The sequence below is a fragment of the Dasypus novemcinctus genome, chromosome 5 (genome assembly GCF_030445035.2).
Source record: "Dasypus novemcinctus isolate mDasNov1 chromosome 5, mDasNov1.1.hap2, whole genome shotgun sequence".
Taxonomy (NCBI): Eukaryota; Metazoa; Chordata; class Mammalia; order Cingulata; family Dasypodidae; genus Dasypus; species Dasypus novemcinctus.
This window is the reverse complement of record NC_080677.1, coordinates 138,771,616-138,791,113: the sequence shown is the minus strand read 5'-3', so window position 1 is coordinate 138,791,113 and position 19,498 is coordinate 138,771,616. Positions and strand designations below refer to the sequence as shown.

Here is a 19,498-nt window from a genome sequence, read left to right as displayed (position 1 = left end):
GAATTTTTTTTCCAGATTTAGAATTACTTTAAAAAATTTTTGATGTAAAATGCCAGTAGTCTTTTTTACAATTCACTTCTTTCATTTACATGGTGGAAATTTGCTTTATTAATTTATGTGCAGTCTGGAGAATTTTAGCTTGTATAATACCATGAGAAATTTCTGCCCAGAAATTTTAATATAACGGACATCTTAATTTAATGAACATCTTAGTTCAGTGAACTAACAGTATTAGTGTTTTTATTTTAACTTAAAATGTTCTTTTTGTCGTTTCAATAGCTTGAACATCTTATAGTTGTAAGATGGAAACATTTTGCATAGACCACATTAAATAAATAAATAAATAAATAAATAGTGTATACAATGGACTGCATAAATATTAATATTTAAAAACATTTCATTATAGAGCTGTAATGGAATTTTTTACAAAGCTGTTTTATTTGACCTGGGACAAAAGCTCCTTTTGTCCATACTCTCAATGATTACTTTGGGAGCAAAGAGGGAAATGTTTGACAGATTCTCGAGATGCTTGTTTGTAGTTTTTTCATGGTTTAAAATTGTTAATACATGCTTTCATTTTCTGTTCTTTATTAGTGCTTCTATCGATCTTCCCCAGATGACTCCATGTATGTTTGGTGCAGTCTTAATGTCATGTTGAGCAAACCTTATCTTAATGTTACTAGAGACCCTTTTTGTTAAATGAAAACAATGGCTTGATATTTATTTTAAATGTTCCATGAATGCAGAAAATTTTCCCAGGGTTTCCTAATGGGTAGAGACACAGTATATAAAGTAGTGTTTACATACCTTACAAGAGGTCAAGATGTCCAGGCAAAATCTTGTTTAAATGTTCATCACCATAGAAACATATCAGCTTATTCTTAGAGTTTTTGTAGGTATGTTGTAATTTTCACTTCATTGATGTCAGGTACAAAACAGTTAATTCAAGAAGCAATTATAATTACCATTTTAGTGTTTGACTTCATGAGGTACTTATTCAATCTAAAAAGAAATCTGTGTTTCCATGTGTTTAGTCTTTATTAACCTATTTCATCTAATTTAAATTATTGTCATGTAGGGATAGTTGTGCTTTTAGGAATAATACTGATATGTAACTAGTATAGTTATCTAGCTTACCTTTATTAAAATACCATAATATTTCATAGTCAGAAGGAAAATACGTTGTTTTGATGGTATTTTTAAACTAATACACTTGAGTGCTTATTATACTGAATTTTAATAACAGGAAAGGACTACCATTAAACTAATGAAAATTTATGGATTTTTGACAAGTAGGGGTTAGGATAAGTATTCCAACTGGGAATAAGAATATTATGAAGTTCATGAAATCCAAGTAATATATTACATACTCTTAAGCAGTCAAAATTATGTGAAAGAAGTACAACAATTGATAATATGTAGACGTTCTTATAATTCTGTTATTTTATATTCTGGAGATGTTTTTCACTTTTTACGATGAACAATGAAAATCTTCCTCTTTGACAATGTTTTGCCACTTTGACTGTTGTTTGAAGGGTATTTCAGTAAGTTATTCTGACATCTGGTGCATCTTTTAGCTCAGTGTATGTAAGAATGGAGTTGATAGGAAGCTTCCCCTTGGGGCTTTCTAGCTCCTGCTTCTGACTCTTAATGGAAAGATGAGTAGTAGGCATATTTTTTGCTTATATGGTGTCCTGCTAGTGATTAATGGTATTGATAAATGCTCTCATGGTGCTTTTTATTACTTTCAGACAGAATCACATCCAAAAGTTTAAAAATCTTACACATTACATGCCCCCAAGTCTGTAGTCTTTGTAACATATTTATTATCTCAAGAAAAGTAGTGGGACTAGGTTATACATTTTTGGCACATAAATGAATCAATCAGTGCTGAATTAACAGGTCACATCTGTGATTATACTCCCATCATGTCTCTTCTCTCTATTGTAAATTTTCTGAAGGTATAAAATCTGCCACATTGCATTTATAGAACAAATTTGTTATCTTTTTCTATTGGGTTTGGCGAGAGCTCATAAATGTGGCATTTAATTGACTTAGGTTGGGCTGATTTTGTCTCATTTAATCACAAAAAGGGGATACAATTAATAAAAAAGAAAACATAGCCATATTACCCTCTTAGTGGGTTTAAATCAGAATTAGTTATTTCTTAAATATTGTATCATTTATCTTCAATATTTCATAGGATAGGCATGACCATCTTAAATAATTTTGATGACTTTCTGTAAGTGTTAGATTGTTAGCTGAAAATGAGTAAATTTCTTTTTGTAAATCATTTGCTATCTTTCAAAAGAAATATTAACCACTTTTAAATAAATAATTCTGAACAGTTTATGTGATTTGCCTACTTGAGTGTATTTTGGCTAGTTATTACTGTTCAACTGCTTAAGACATTTCTTCTTGATATTATTTGTATATCTCTAATAGAAAAAAGATCTTTTTGAGATTATATAGCTTGTTTCTTTTTCAAAAGATTTTCATTATATACTTTAAAAAAACATATAAGAAATATTTATATTTTGGGCTTAGTTTGTAAGTGTTTGTGAATGTATATGTGAATATTTAACCCTAGTTATCACTTTCAGACAGGGTCAGATTAAGGTTGCATTTTAAATCCTATCTACTTTTCTTAATAAGAGATATATAATGTAAACAGGAGGGTCGTACTTTTTGGATTTAGTTGGAGAGTTCTTCTTTTTTAACATAATGCTACTGAAAACACTAAGTTAGAGCTATTGCATGTTAAACAAAGCTGTTATTCAAAGAATTTTGAATGGATGTAATATTAAAAAAAATGACCAGAATGTATAGAGATTACAAAATATCAGATTTTGTTAGAAGCAGGCTATTAATATTATGATCTAAGATTGTGATGTCTAATATGATAGCCACTAGCCACATGTGGTTATATAAATTAAAATTAATTAAAATGAAGTGAAATAAAAAATTCAATTCTTCAGTTGCACTAACTACGTTTCAGGTGCTAAGTGAACACGTAGCTAGTGGCTACCATTTTGGGCAGTGCAAAATAAAACATTTTCATCTTCACAGAAAGTTCTAGTAGACAGGGCTACTCTAAGAGATTAAATAAAAATAATTTGTTTTTTTTTCATCTACAGTTATTTTGTGTATGATTTCAAGTGGCAGACAAAAGGGAATGGCTCAACTTTAAGGATATATTTGTTTAGCACTTTATTTGATTAAAGAGCAGTGCTAATGAGATTAAACTTTTTGCTCTGGTCAAGTAACCTTGCAACAATGCCTCTGTCTTTTAGTTGAAGGCCTGTATTTATGTTAGCAAGCCAAAGACTAAGAGGAATCATCTTCTCACTGCAATGTGGGAAATAGATCGCAGAAGTGTAATGGTAGATGAAGGACTAAGAAATAATTATAATTCTAGGGAATAGTCCAGGCAATGTGGGTGTGGTGACAGTAGAAGTAGAAATGGATGAATTTGAGTTGTAGTTAGTTGGTAGAATCAGAAGGATTTGGTGTTTGACTGGATCAGGACTCAGGGTATGTGTACCTGGAAGGGTGGGGGTGGGAAAGCAGCAGGAAAGGGATGTGGCAAGGATGTTTCCAAGATGACTGGCATAAACAACAAAGGGGATAGTGATTTATTGAGACATAGCACTGAAGGGTAGTGCATTTAGGGGATAAAATGATCATTTTGATTTTAGAAATAAGTTTAAGGTACTTGTGAGACATTTAAGGGGAGATGGCAGTTGGGATATATGGATCTTAGGCTCATTGGTGAGATTTGAATTAAAGTTACAAACTTCAGAGTCAGTTGGTCATTGCTTAGCATTTTTTTAATTGTCTTTTTTTCTTTATAGATAAATAGATCACACAAAACATTATGTTAAAAAACATGAGGTTCACATATACCCCACTCCCCCTCACTGCCCGCCTCCCCCCACAATCAACATCCCCTTTCATCAGTAAGGCATGTTCGTTGCATTTGGTGAACACACCCTGGAGCACTGCCACACCACATGGACCATGGTTTACATTGTAGTTTACGCTCTCCTCCGGTCCATCCAGTGGGTTATGCAGGATAAACAGTGTCCTGCGTCTGTCCCTGCAATATCGTTCAGGACAACTCCAAGTCCTGAAAATGCCCCATATCACACCTCTTCCTCCCTCTCCCTGCCCTCAGCAACTCCCGTGGCCACCATCTCCACATCAGTGATAGTTTCTTCCTTCTGTAATAGAATACCAACAAGTCACTTCAATCTATATTATTTCCCTCCATCTTGTGGACCCTAGGATGGTGATGTCCACTCCACTCCACCTCTAAATCGAGAAGGGGCTTAGATCCCACAGTTACATAGCATTTTAAGCCACATGAGGAGGCAAGATCCATTAGGGAGAGAACTGTACAATGTATCTGTTGAACTATATCAGAATCTCAATTGAGGTGCCACTTTGAGGTTGGTGCTTAGAAATTGGCAAGTCCCTTGATAATTCTACTGGATACTCAAGTTTGAGAAGCAATGATAAAACATGTGAAAAGATGAAGAACTAAGGTTGAACCTGTAGAAGAAAAGGAATCCAAGAATGAAAGAAAAAAAAGTAAGGACAGAGAAAATGAGTTATAGAGAGGGAAACTGGGTGTTTTGCTAAAGTAGAGGTGAAGTGAACTGTAAGAGTAAGAAAACAGGAGAGGAGATTACAGGTTGAAGAGAATGGAAACATTGCAGGAATTAAATAAAAAGGCCAGCTAGATATCAATATAAGGTTTGCTAAGTAACATTGAAGGCCCACTTGGGAACACAGTAGCAAAAATTTCTCGTTGTTTTATGAATTTCTTTAACACTGCTCAGTAGGAATTGTTTAAGAAGGTCTGATGGATGGTCAAAGGGGCAAGGAATGCTCAGATATTACTAATACTGGGTTGTCATTAAAATGGAGTAGTTCACCATGGGGTTTAGGCATGTGAAAACAGAAGACTGATTGGAAGAAGTGGGAGGGATTAAAGAAATATCCAAATGGTGAGGACATAGAGCTCAGTTAGAGGATTGAAAGAGTAGGAAAGATAAGAAGTTGTGGGCTGAGAAAGCACTTTCAAAGTTTGAGATTTTAGAGATGGACTAAGAGAGGATGGGATGGGATTAGTACATATGTGAGTGGGCATAGTAGAATGGAGATTAAGTTCATTGGAACTGAAGTAATACGTTTATATGTTAGTTATGATGGAGGAGATGTGATAAGAATTACATATATGAACCAAGCGCTCATATCATCCAGAAAGATGGGGTTGTTTCTTATAGGTTTATAGATGGTAGGTGACAAAGATGAGAAAAGGGCAAAATAAACCGACAGTAGAGGGGGGTGTAATTTTATTCAGAAACAGAAATATGTGAACCCCTAAGCCTTGGAGATTTTAAAGACAAAGGCAATTATTTGAGTTATAGCTAATCTTTATATTGTGCTTACTAAGCACTGTGTATTGTGCTAAGCGTGTTATACGTATTAACTCATTTGATTCTCTTAACAACCTTGTAACGTAGGGATGTTATTAATATTCTCATCTTACAAAGGGGGAAATAGATACAGCAAGGTTTAGTAATTTGCCGAAACTATAGTAAGTGGTAGAACCAGGATCTGAACCAGGCAATCTGCTGCTAGGATTGGGGCTATTAACCAGTTTACTCCATAGTCTGTCATATAAACTGAACTTGGATATTTTATTAAAAAGTTATTTTTTTGTATGCCAATCTTTTGTAAGTCAGTTCCTTCAAGAAAAAATTTATAAACATTAGTTTGTTCTCAAACTGCGTAAGTAATAAAATTGGAAGATACAGAAAAGCATGAAGTTTAAAGAAAAATAATTCCCCCAAATCATAATACTTAGAGATAAGACTGTTTATTGGTTATGTATATGTTTTTTTAAATGCACTTTTAAAAAATTGGAGTCACACTGTGCACACTTTAGGAGTATTTTATGAACATATCTATATCTTATTCTATGGAGGTATGTAATTCATTTAACCTGTCTCTTCTGGGTTGGATGTTTAGGTTGTTTAGTTTGTGTGTATATATATATGTGCATGTTTGTGTGCTTTGTTAAGATTCAATAAAATTTTTTATGAATCTTCATATTTAAAAAATTTTTGAAATAAAATTATAATAGCATGGGAATTCTATGTTATTTGGAGGTTTGTAAGCACTCACTTACAAAACCATCTATGCCAAGAACTTTTATTGAAGGAAGTTTGTCATCGTTTTAAATTTCTTCAAAGGTATTCTTTTTCATTTTCTGTCTTCAGATTGAGTCCGTTTTGGAAAGGTATATTTTCCTAGAAACTTACCCTACCCATTTCATTGTTTTTTCACATTTATTGTCAGATAGTTATATTTAGTAGTCTGTTTTTCAAAATATATACTATGCTTTAATTATACTTGTTCTTACTTCTAATAAGTTTTTGCTCTTTTATTCTTGATTGTTCTAGCCAGATATTCGTCTAAATTTTTATCTATTCAAAGAAATACCACTTGGATTTATTTTTATCTTTTTGTTCATTAACTACAGCATTTATCCTAATTTCCTCCCTTTTTGGGCCTTATTTAAGTTTATTTTATTGTTCATTTTTCAAATTCTTTAGTTAAGTGTTTTGTTTGTGTTTATCATTTATTTAGTAATAAAACTCGAATTTGAGTATCTGAGTACAGATTTTGCTGCAGCCGAAAAGTTTTTTTTTTTTAGCAGACGTGTTTTTTTTTTTTTTAAGAGTTATTTATTTATCTCTCTCCCCTTCACCCCTCACCCCCATTGTCTGTTCTCTCTCTATTTGCTGCATCTTTGTCCGCTTCTTATGCTGTCAGTGGCACGGGCATCTGTGTTTCTTTTTGTTGCGTCATCTTGTTGTGTCAGCTCTCTGTGTTTGCGGTTCTATTCCTGGGCAGGCTGCACTTTCTTTCACGCGGGGCAGCTCTGCTTATGGGTGCACTCCTTGCACGTGGGGCTCCTTACGCAGGGGACACCCCTGCGTGGCACAGCACTCCTTGCGTGCATCAGCACTACGCATGGGCCAGCGCCACATGGGTCAAGGAGGCCCAAGGTTTGAACTGTGGACCTCCCATGTGGTAGACGGACGCCCTAACCACTGGGCCAAGTCCGCTTCCCCGAAAAGTTTTGTTAAAAAATTCTTCTTTCATCATTTTCTAAATTGTCTGTAATTGCAATTGCATGTTTTAATTTAAACTCTATTGTTAATTTGTTGTGTTCAGATATTTTAATTTGTTCTTTATTGTTAATGTAGTATGTTCAGGTAAGGAAATTTATGTTTTAGAATTTGATTTATTTTTTGTGCCCTAATGTCTAATTAATAATTAATTTTTACAAATTTTCTTGGAGTAATTGAAACAAATATATATTACCTATAGGTGATTAATTTATTAAAATTAAAATTTTATTAAATTAAAAATTAATTTATTAAGGCTTATTAATTATATTTCAGATCCTGTATTTCCTTATTAATATTTTATTTTCCTTCTTGATCAGTCACACAGTGATATATGTCCTTGGAGAGACAATCTACCATGGGCCCTGAGCATTCCTGCATGTTCTTACTGGGTATGCCAAGAATATAAGGTCCTGTCTGCTTTTTACCTGGGCCATTTGTTAGTGTTGTATTTATAGTGAGTAACCTTGAGGGATGAAGTAATGGCTTCCTTGGCGACAAAGAGCAGACTTGCTTATTATGTGCTATAAAAGTAGTTGATTTCTAATTGCTGAAAGATGGAAAAACCCAAGTGTCCATCAACCAATGAATGGATAAACAAAGTGTGGTATATACATACAATGGAATACTGTTCAGCTGTAAGAAAAATGAACTTGGGATGCATATGACAACATGGATGAACTTGAGGACATTATGTTGAGTGAAATAAGCCAGACACAAAAGGCTAAATATTGTATGGTCTCACTAATATGAACTAAATATATGATGAGTAAACTCCTGGAGTTAAACTATGAAGTATAGGTTACTAGGAGATAGAATGTGGGTTGAAAAGGGAGAGCTGATGCTAAAAATATGGAGAATGTTTAATGAGGGGGATTGGAAATGTAAGAATATGAGTAGAGTTGATAGTAACAAATTATAGTGAGTATAATCAGCACTGCAAGCCGCAGATCTGACAGTTTTGGCAATGAGATGGGACACTAATGGAGATACGACTTTTTGGAAGAGCAAGGGAAGTAAGGGTGTCTTACCTACTAATGAGGTTGAATGCTGCTTTGGTAATTGTTCATTCCCCTTTTGTGGGAGGTGGGAGGGATGTTAGCAGGACAGAGGGGCAGCAGGTCTGGCCTTCCCATCCCCACCCCGCAAAAGGCATTGTGACTATGGTTGCTAAGTCAAGGAGTTTCAAAAGCAGAAAGCAAGATTCGCAGTGGAAAGGGAAGTCCAATTCAATATACTAATGTTGTGGCTTCCACTGCTGAATTCATCATTGGTATTGATGTTTTGCATTTTGTACTGTGAATACTTGCCTGCTTCTCGCTCAAAAGAAACTATGTAGAATCCCACAAGGAGAAGAGAAAAATCTCCATTTTAGTTAGACTTAAAGACTACCACAATACTCAGAGAGGCGATTTCCTAGTACAGTAGCGCCACCTGCCTGACACAGTCACCAAGTGTACCCCTTTGCGAAACAGGCTGGTATTAACCTGCTGTAAGCTTTTGTTGAAATTGATACCCTGACTTTTGGTGGCATTGTGACTCTCCAGCCTTTGATTCACTGGGCCTTATGATGCTGCTATCCTATTTTGGGCTGGGGCAATTCAAATTCCAAAGGGAAATGGTACATTCAAGAGCTCTTGGCCTTAGCGGCATCTCATGAAAAAGTGGCAGCTACTCCTTGGGAGAAACCTTATCCCCTACTCTACTGCTGATGAAAAGCCTCTGGCTCAGTGGGGCCCTCAGTTCACAGGCATTCCTCTGAATGCCTGGGCTTGGTTCACTGATGGTTTGGTAAAGTTGGAAGCCGATGTTGTTCACTGAGCAGCAGCTGCCTATAAAAGTTCATGATTCTTATAATGTTCATTGTGAATTTTTTATTTTTAAATGCATAGTTTCAAAATGTAAAATTTGCGTAAACATAAGCAAGTTATAAAGAATAAAGGTTTTCTGCATATTTTTAGATAGTATAATGAACAATAACAATGAAGCTCTATTATTTGCCATTTAAGCTAAAAAAATAGAATACACTTGATTATATTTTATAGTGGATAGTAACTTTTATCAACATAAGATATCGTATTTTGTTCCATGTAATGTTTTTTGCTTTGCATTCTTTCCCTATGTTATTAGAGCCACCCATTACATTTTTCTTGCATTTATTTAATAATCTATCATCCTTTTTTAATCTTATTTTTTAGTAACACTTTATTTTAAATGTCTCTTGACAATTGGATTTTGTTTTTTGACTTATTTCATATTTAGGGTTATAGTGGTTATATTTGGTTCCTTGTTTCTATATTTGTAATGTATTTTGCTTTATTAATATTTTGCTATATGTGTTTTCTATTTTTAATGATTTCTCTAGTATTTTAGAAGGTAAAATTAATTAATTAATCTCTCCCCCTCCCCCCGATTGTCTGTTTTCTGTATCCATTTGCTGCCTGTTCTTTATCCGCTTCTGTTGTTGTCAGCGGCATGGGAATCTGTGTTTGTTTTTGTTGTGTCATCTTGCTGCGTCAGCTCTCCGTGTATGCGGCGCCATTCCTGGGCAGGCTGCACTTTCTTTCATACTGGGCGGCTCTCCTTATGGGGTGCACTCCTTACACGTGGGGCTCCCTTACCCAGGGACACCCCTGCGTGGCAGGGCACTCCTTGCGCGCATCAGCACTGCGCATGGGCCAGCTCCACACAGGTCAAGGAGGCCGGGGGTTTGAACCGTGGACCTCCCATGTGGTAGACGGACGCCCTAACCACTGGGCCTATTACGCTTCCCCAGTAATATTAATTTGATTCTACTAGTGGTAAAGTTATGTTTTTAAATAGCATTCTTTAAATTAGATTTCTCTTTTATAAGAGTTAAAAAAGGAAATACCATTTAAACCACTATTTAAAATTAATTTTTCTTTACTCTTTTCTCTCATCTAAATGTCTAGATCTTTATAAGATAATATAGAATTACTGTAATTAAATGGCTTCTCTTTCAAAAATATTTTTTGGCATTGTGTTTTCATTTGTAACCATAAACATAATTATTCATATTTGTCTATTTTTTTAAAAAATTTCATTCTTCACAATACATTCTTTTTTTTTTTTAAAGATTTATTTATTTTATTTATTTCTCTCCCCTTACCCCCCCACCCTGGTTGTCTGTTCTCTGTGTCTCTTTGCGTCTTCTTCTTTGTCTGCTTCTGTTGTCAGTGGCATGGGAATCCGTGTTTCTTTTTGTTGCGTCATCTTGTGTCAGCTCTCCGTGTGTGCGGCACCATTCCTGGGCAGGCTGCACTTTCTTTCACGCTGGGCAGCTCTCCTTACGGGGCGCACTCCTTGCGCGTGGGGCTCCCCTACATGGGGGACACCCCTACATGGCACGGCACTCCTTGCGCGCATCAGCACTGCGTGTGGGCCAGCTCCACACGGGTCAAGTAGGCCTGGGGTTTGAACTGTGGACCTCCCATGTGGTAGGTGGACGCCCTATCCACTGGGCCAAGTCTGCCACCCACAATACATTCTTAAATGTATTGACTTCACAATCTTTTGTGAAGCACCTGGTAGGATGGTGACTTTGGCTTCTGTATCCAACAGACCCATAAAAGTTTGAGTCCCTTTCTTCCCCACAGACCATGGCATACTCAGATGGGTATGCATTGCTTTAATTTCCCCCTGGGAACAGGGAAACCTTTGCTGTGCCCCAGTCAACTTTTTCCTTAAAGCCTCAGAGTAGGGGAAAGGGAGGGACCAGAGAGCATGGGAAAGTAAGTGGTCCAAGCCATTAAGCAAGTGGCCTAGTGGCTGCTCAGAGCTAAAACAAACTTTTTGTGTCTTTGATTCACAAAAAGATCTATATCCTAATTCTTAATACCATTATTTCTTCTTGGGGATTCCTCGATTCAGTATCTACATTCACATTACCTTTTTTTTTTAAAGACTTTATTTATTTATTTAATTCCCCCCCCCTCCCCTGGTTGTCTGTTCTTGGTGTCTATTTGCTGCGTCTTGTTTCTTTGTCCGCTTCTGTTGTCGTCAGCGGCACGGGAAGTGTGGGCGGCGCCATTCCTGGGCAGGCTGCACTTTCTTTTCACGCTGGGCGGCTTTCCTCACGGGTGCACTCCTTGCGCGTGGGGCTCCCCCACGCGGGGGACACCCTTGCATGGCAAGGCACTCCTTGCGCGCATCAGCACTGCGCATGGCCAGATCCACACGGGTCAAGGAGGCCGCGGACCTCCCATATGGTAGACGGACGCCCTAACCACTGGGCCAAAGTCCGTTTCCCAATTCACATTACCTTTTAGTTGCAGAACTTGCTGTTATGCTGTCATGAAAACATTCCTTCCTGTTTCTGCTCATAGGAGAGTGTTACAATCAAACCACTGTTTCTGTGGTTTTACTCCTCCCTTTCACAGATGAGCCTCTAGACATGTACTAACAGAACAGTCAGGAATCTTTCTCTTCCCCACTTGCTTAGTTGGGTGAGAACATTCATTACTGGATCCTGGGGAGTCCTCCCATATCCCTTAAACCAACCTGTGTGGGCCATTGTTACTCCTCTTCCCCAAAGCCTTGTTTCTTTTAGTATCCCATCCTTGCCACCAGAAGTTGTCAAGAACTGTGAAGGGTCTGCGATTTTATCCTACTTTCAAGGTAACAATTTAGACTCCCACAGTTTCAGGAATGCCAGCTGGAGACATCAGATTACTAGGTCAGAAGCAAAGGACTTTGTTATTCATAGCACTATAAATGTATGAGCTTCCTGTTTGTTCTCTTTATCCCCCAAGTCCCACAGGGGCAGTGCAAATTATATAACTGACTGCAAGCAAACTCGCCTGGCTTTTGCTCTGGAGAATGACAGTATCTTTATGATACTAGATAGTAAACACACCTATTCTCTTCTTCAGAAAGTGGCAATATCTCTATTTTTCAAGGCTGTTTACTTTACAAACATACTTGAGAAGATAGTTCTGAACAAGGATCTTCAATGCCTCTGCTCCCAAGACTTGCAAAAATGTGAGAGACCTGTGGAGCACACAGAAGCATATTTGAAGAAAAACAAAATTTATTGCTAAGAAATATTTGTGTAAACGTTAAGGTGATTGCTTAACATTTATTATTACTATAACATATTATTGTTACATTATTTTAATTGTTTTCGTAATAATTATAACACATATTATTAAAACACTATACATTATATGTTTTGGACAGTGGGTTTCAACTCATTCCAAGGAGCCCTAGTGTTTAGCTCCCACATTATATAACTTAACACTGCTATTCTGTGATACAATTTAGTTTATACATCATACCACTTGAAATGCTTGTGTTATGTGTTTTGGGAGCCCTACTATTTAGTTCATATATTCCTTATAAGCTGCTCAGAAAGAGGGAGGGTTTGTGCTCAGAGGTAGGGAAAGAAAAGGTGGTTCTGTTTTGGTATCCTGAAGAGTTTTAAAGTTGTAAAATGGAGGTTCAGAAGGTTCTTTAGCAAAGTAGTAGTAGTCTTTTTTGTTGTAGCATACTTTGTGACTATACATATTTCATCTTGAATAATAATATTAGTCACTTGAATAATAATAATTGTTAAATATATTAAATAAAATGTAAGCCTAATTCATTCTGGTTCACTGACTTCCCTTGCTATCAAAACTTAAGGTGAGCTGATGTCCATATTTAATGAAGTGTTTTATTTCTGCCAAGGGCAGCCCCTGTGGTAAGACCGTGCTAATGTTGGAGGAAAAAACAGCCACTTCAACTGTGAGATCATGCCATTTGGGTCTAGGAATACTTATTTGTGACTTTAGGACATTCTCTTTCCTCACTACTGAATTTGAAGAACTGGATGCTATGATTTAAGTACAATATACTCCTTAATTCAGAAATTAGAAAAAAACTTTATTAGTTAATATTAGTGGCAAAATTGCAATGAGTATGATTTAGATCTTTATAAGTCACGCTTTTAAACTATTTTTAATGTGAAAGGAAAGGTTACATGATTTATTAGGTATATATTCACTTATGATTTTATTTTTTGTTGTTTTAGATGTAGATTAATGCATTACAGTATAAAATACCAATATGTATCTTGAAATTTATGTACAGACTCAGTTATTTGGTGATTTTTCAGGAGTATAAGGAAGTTATTTTTTTTTGCCTTGTCTAATTGCATTTAAGTATAAAAGACTGGCCTCCAATTTGACCCTGAATTTGTTTTACACTTTAAACAAAATTGTGCATAATGATTCTTTAGTATATTCTAGCCTCATGGACTAATGAAAATTCTATCTAATGTGAAGAAAGGAGTGATATAATTCATATTAATAATAGCCATATGAGTTTATAAAGTTGGGGTTAAAAAAAGCAATTCTTCAACTGCACACTTGAGGGCTCTGTAGGCTGTAAAGAACTATATAGAATTTATTATAATGGAAAATGGTGTTCTTAAGTAAAATGGGGCATTGTGCTTTTACCAAGTTTAATGTTCACTAAACTGTTTCTTTGCATGCCATAATTAGTCTTATATGACCTTGTTTAGAATCACAGATAAAATTAGTTAATCTACTTTCTTGGTAGAAACTGTTAGTAAAGACAGTCATTTAAAATGGTTCTGCAAAATCATTTCTATGAAGTTCTTTTTTTTTTGTACTTTATTCCAAGCTTAATAGTATTTTCCGTAATCCTGAAAAATAAAGTTATTCTAAACATTATTAACTGTAAGTATACAGTGTTTTCTTTTTGTTAGTAAGTATAAATCTTCCCCTTTCAAAGTATTATTTTATGCTTTTATATGGGCAGAAATGTAGTTGTTTATCAAATGAAATAAAGTTTGAAAATGATATCTTTATTATATCATTCCAGGGTATCCGAGCCCGAATTTTGGAAACGCTGGTCATGCTTATTCTTCTTGCATTACTTATTCTTGGAATAGTATGGGTAGCTTCTGCACTTATTGACAATGATGCTGCAAGTATGGAATCTTTATATGGTACGAGATATATCTGTTTAAACCAGTTTCTATAATGAGGACTCTAGTTTGGGATATAATTACACATTCTAAAACATTTTAATGATTTTTTGTAAAGTTAATCCTTGATATTAATTTTCAGAATTAAGAAATCTTTTGACATGTTTAAGAAAAGAAATATTCATATGTCTCCTATAGATGTAGAATGTGCAAGGAGCTTTTGGATTTTGTTTTGTTAATTGTTTCTAGTCTTAAAATTCCCTGGAAACTTTTGTATTTCTCCCTCCAAACAGATTTTGTGAAGGGTTATGTTTTAGTTAGCTAAAGATACTGGGAGCAAAGTACCAGAAATGGATTGGCTTTTACAATAGAGATTTTTTGGCTAAAAGCTAATCGTTCTGAGGCCATGAAAATGACCAGATTAAGGCATCAGCAGAGATGCTTTCTCACCAAATTTGGCTGCTGGCAATTCTGCAATCTTGCCACAGGGCAAAATGGAGGCCGGTGTCTGGTGAGGTCCCTGCCTGCCCCTCCAGGCTCACTTTCTCTCTGAGCTCAGCTGTGGGTGATCAGGCACATGGCTTGTCTCTCCCTCCTCTTTGCTTTTGGTCTCCACTGATTCCAGCCTCCAGCCTCCAGCCTCTCTCTCAGTTTCTTGGGGTTTCTTTCTTTCTACAGTTGTAGGCAATCCTGGAGTCCTTTCTTACATAGCAAGGTAAAAATGGCAGCAGCTCTCTTTCTCTCTGTGTCTCCATTTATATAAGACTCTAGAAAATGGATTAAGATCCATTTTGGATCCCACAATCTGATTAAAGGCTCTTAAGTGAAGCGATTTAATCAAAAGATCCCTCAACTGAATTTAACCAAAAGGCCCCACATATAATAGGCTTTCATGCACAGGAATGGGTTAGCTTAAGAACATAATTTTCTGAGGTCTACAGAAGACTCAAACTAGGACAGGTTATTTCCTATTCTGTTTTAGATCATTTGAAAATACAATGTAGAAATAAATCAGTGAATTCAAATATATTGTTTAATATAATATATTTGACTTAAATTGTCAATTATGATGTTTACTATAGTTAGTCTACATTTTAATATATAGGATTTTAGATTTGTTGAAATATATTTATATATTTTTTAGATCTCTGGGAGTTTTACCTGCCCTATTTATATTCCTGTATCTCATTGATGGGATGCTTGTTACTTCTCTGTAAGTATTTTTCTGACTTAATATTGATAGGAAAATAAAGTCGTCATGTGTTCTGGAAAACTTATGGAAAAGTTTTCTGATAAAATTCCTTAATAGCTTGAAGATTTTTTTGAAGTTGGCTCTTACTTTTTTATTGGTCAAGATAAACTTTGATGAACTGATGCCTCGAAATAATAAAATACTTTTGACATTCTCTAAAGAAAGCCTTTTTCATGTGGTTTTAGAGGTAACACACATACATACACTCACACCCACACACTCCTGTCGTAATACCAGAATCAATAGTAATTGTAGAATTCTGTCTGACAAATTTGTGGTTTTTACTTCAAAATTTGTTTTGTTATAGTTGAGGCATCATAGAATATCTCAGGACTAGTATAAGTAGAGAAATGTAGCTAAAAGGACTTAAAATTATAGTTATCACTTTTAAATATTCTTATCTGGTTCTCAAATCTATTGCTACTTGAAGTTTAATCTGTTGTTTATGCTTTTTAAAATTTGTTTTAAGCTAAAATATTTATTATCTTTGAACTGGTAGAATCTTGAATATTCTAAGCCTTCTTTAGTCTTTACATATCTTTCACTAAATATAGTAATGCCCATCTTCCTAATATTATCCCATCTTGCTGCTTTTTTAATGAAGTTGAAGTGCTCTGTGACAAACACTGAGGGAATCTAAATTTGAGACAGGAATTTTCTTAAAACAAAAATCTTTTAAGTTTGCTTTATTCTTTATGGAGCAGTAATTTATCATCCTAACTCTGAAATACAGTTTTCTCTTTTGGCAATCTTCTTTCTGCAGTGTGTACACCAGTTGGTCTTTCCCGTATGTTTACAGTAATGGGCCAGTTATTAGTGAAGCCAACAGTAAGTATTTCATTATAAATAATTTTATTTATTAAGTAAATGTTTTGGATTTGAGTATCTTTTTAATTATGAACTAGCATTTAGTAACCTACTAAGAATATTTTTATGGGTCTACAATCCACATTATTGTTACTATTATTTTTGTTTTAATCTTTTTTATCTTTGGAAACCACATTTGGTTTTGGTTTAAAAATTCTAACCATAGGTGTTCAGATGAAAATTCCTCTGGCAAATTTTAAGGTGTATTTGTAAATATTTACAGTTATTTCAGGTGTCTGTGCCTTATATCAAACAGTAACTCTGTTATGTTTCAATAATTCCCACGCATAGGTTTTAATTTCAAAACTAATGTTTCTGAAAGTTTTCTTGTCTATCAGATCTTGATTAATTGAATTTTCCTTTTCCTTTACACTCAGAAATACTATGTCTTCATTTTTAATTGATGCTCAATTGGTAATAGTTCTGATTTGACCCTAAGTTTCTTTGGCTATTTTGTCAAATATTTAATAATCTGAAAATAATTCTTTGCTACACCTAGGGAATTATCATTTAAATTATTTTCATGGATTCCCCCTTAGCTACAGACTTTGAGTCGAAACTAGTCATATGTTACAAGACCTTTGACAACCACGTTTAATTGACTTCTAACTACCCCCTCCATTGTCTCTAATTGTAGACTCACCAGCTGACTTGCTGTGCTCCGAAGAGGCTGTATGTTTTAACATACTTAGATATATCTAGGGCCTTTCTTCCTGGAATGCCTTGAACCTAGTTTGGCTACTTAACGACCTTCTTAAGCCCAGCTCAAATATCACCTGTATTCACTAAATTTCTTTGAACTTTGCCTCACTTCTCCTTTAAGCAAAAATAATTAACTCATTCCTCTGTGTTTATTATATTCCCTTTTATTGTATCTCACTAGTAATACTTATTACATTGTTATGATTATGTGTTGGTCTTCTCCATCAAGATGATTCATTGGGGGAAAAATTGAGGAAATAGCATAATAGATATTTTTTTACTGAATGCTTACTTAATTTTGAAAATTATTTTTCATAAGTGAAAAATAATCTCGTCATTTCTTTTTTACAAATATATTTTAATTTCATGCTTGATATATAAATGCACATGAATACAACACACATACTGTAAATCTTAAAATTCACTTCCTTCTTAAGGTTTTGTGATGCTGCATTCATTTAGTTTCTTCCTAATTCTCTTACTGTTTTCTTTTTTCTTTTTGTCTCTTCCTCCTTTTCCTGTGCCCTAATATAGGCAAATATTTGAAGTTCTGTCCATTTATACTCTGTTCTCCTAAACATCACTTCTGAACTTCAGGTCTAGTGAAAGATAAGAAAACAAACTATAGTAAATTGTAATTGCTATCATCGAATAGCCCATGGAGCTGAAAACTCACTTATATAACTTCAAATCACTTGTTTATCTCCCCTCCCCAAGCTAATTTTAATTATCTTTGCCTCTTTTCTTGTTCTGATTATTGAATTATTGAGTATATGTTCTTAGCTTGCTATAAGCACTATATTTTATGTGCATAATTTCATTTAATCACAATGACAAAGCCATAAATTAGGTGGTGGTATTCTTATTTTATGGATAAATAAACTGAAGTTCAGGCATGTAAAAGAACGTTTGTACAAGAGCGCAGATTCAGTGGGTAGTGGAGCCACAGTTCAAACCCAGAGAATTTGATTTTCGGAGCCTAAGCTCTGGATCACTACACTTTTCTGCCATAAACTCCTGAGCAGTAGAACATTTTTTTGCTGAGGTTACTTTGTACCTTTCTACCTCTGTGTGTTTTGTTCATCATTTCCTCTGATTGAAATCCCTTTACTCCTTTCAGTAATTTAAGTTTCTATTTTAAGAGTGAGGTCAAATGCTACTACTGTTAAAAATACTTATCATATTTTTTTTCTCCCTAACTAGAAGAAATCTTTCTTCCTCTGAACTTTTATAACATTTTATTTAGGCCTCATTTGTGACATTTATTTTAATACTATAGTTATTTTTTTTTTAAATTCCTCTTATCTTTCATGTTACACTAGAATAGAGGCTGTGTGAGGTCAAGGACCATGTCTTACCATATTTCAGTCTCCATTAGCCCATAGTGGTATGGTTAAGAGCACAGGCTTTGAAGACAAATGACTTTTCTTTGCCAAACTTGTTTCTTGGCATATAAAATGGGAATGATAACAGTCTATTCTTCATAGGGTTGTAGAAATCAAGGGAGTTGATGCTTGCAAGCTTTTAACACAGTGCTTGGCATATAAGTACTTAACACACATTAACACCTACTTCTTTGCCACTAATATTGTCATTTATTTACATGTAAAAAATACCAATTGTGATAAATAATTTAATTGGACAATTTTCATAGTAAGATAAAATCACTTTGCAAGTGTTAGCCCTTAAGAAAAGTAAAAGTTGTCAATTCTGATCCAAATGGTAGAAGTGATGAGAAGTATTAATGGAAAAGAAACTTCATATTATGGCCCACAAATATATGGTCCCTGCTTCCTCTCCTCCTCCATCTTGGATTACTCCTGCTTCACTGCATTCCAGCCATCCTTTCAATGTACCATGTTCTTTCCTATCTCAGAACCTTTATACATTCTAACACCTGGCTGGCTGTTTTGAGTTTAAATGTCACCTCCTTAGAGACACCTTCCCTGGGTAGCCTATTTAAGTAGTTCTCTCTTTCCTCTTTCTTCCTACTAGGAACTGTACCCTCTTTGCTTCCTTCATGGGATTATTATTCTTTGTGATTATTTATTTGTATTTTGTTTATTATTTATATTTTAAAATTTATTTCTTAATTTCTTATTTTATTATTTACTTCTTTTCTCCTCCAGATGTTAGGTTTCACAAGGGTATATCACATGTATACTCACTGCTAGGTCATAAGAAACCATAAATATTTGTCAAAAGACTGGGAATTACTGGATTTCTTAAACTAAAATTCATATAAAATATATAAATTTGATAACTGATAGGAATTGCATGATTTGGAATTTTTTTCTGAAAATACCTTGTCAGTTTGCATATAAGGTTTCCATCCTTTTTCTATCTACCTGCTTCTCACAATTTATTTTTTCTGGGAATAGGAAGTTTAGGTTTGACTGATACAAAATGTTGATATTAGCTCTGGGCCTCTTTCAGATTTTCCCCAGAGCTAGAATGATAGGGATTTAGAATCTTCTCACAGAAGGACAGCTATGTTAACAAAGCTAGAATTAAGCAAAT

The 19,498-nt window shown here is 34.9% G+C and overlaps 1 protein-coding gene across 1 annotated transcript in view; it reads left to right on the top strand.

Annotated features, from left to right (window-relative positions):
* LMBR1 (limb development membrane protein 1) overlaps positions 1–19,498 on the top strand; it is a 247,807-nt gene that overhangs the window by 128,067 nt on the left and 100,242 nt on the right. Inside the window, exons 6-8 of the mRNA XM_004458598.3 lie at positions 14,052–14,178; positions 15,302–15,370; positions 16,173–16,237. Of these exons, the coding sequence (XP_004458655.1) occupies positions 14,052–14,178; positions 15,302–15,370; positions 16,173–16,237 (261 nt within the window). The remainder of the gene's footprint in view (positions 1–14,051; positions 14,179–15,301; positions 15,371–16,172; positions 16,238–19,498) is intronic.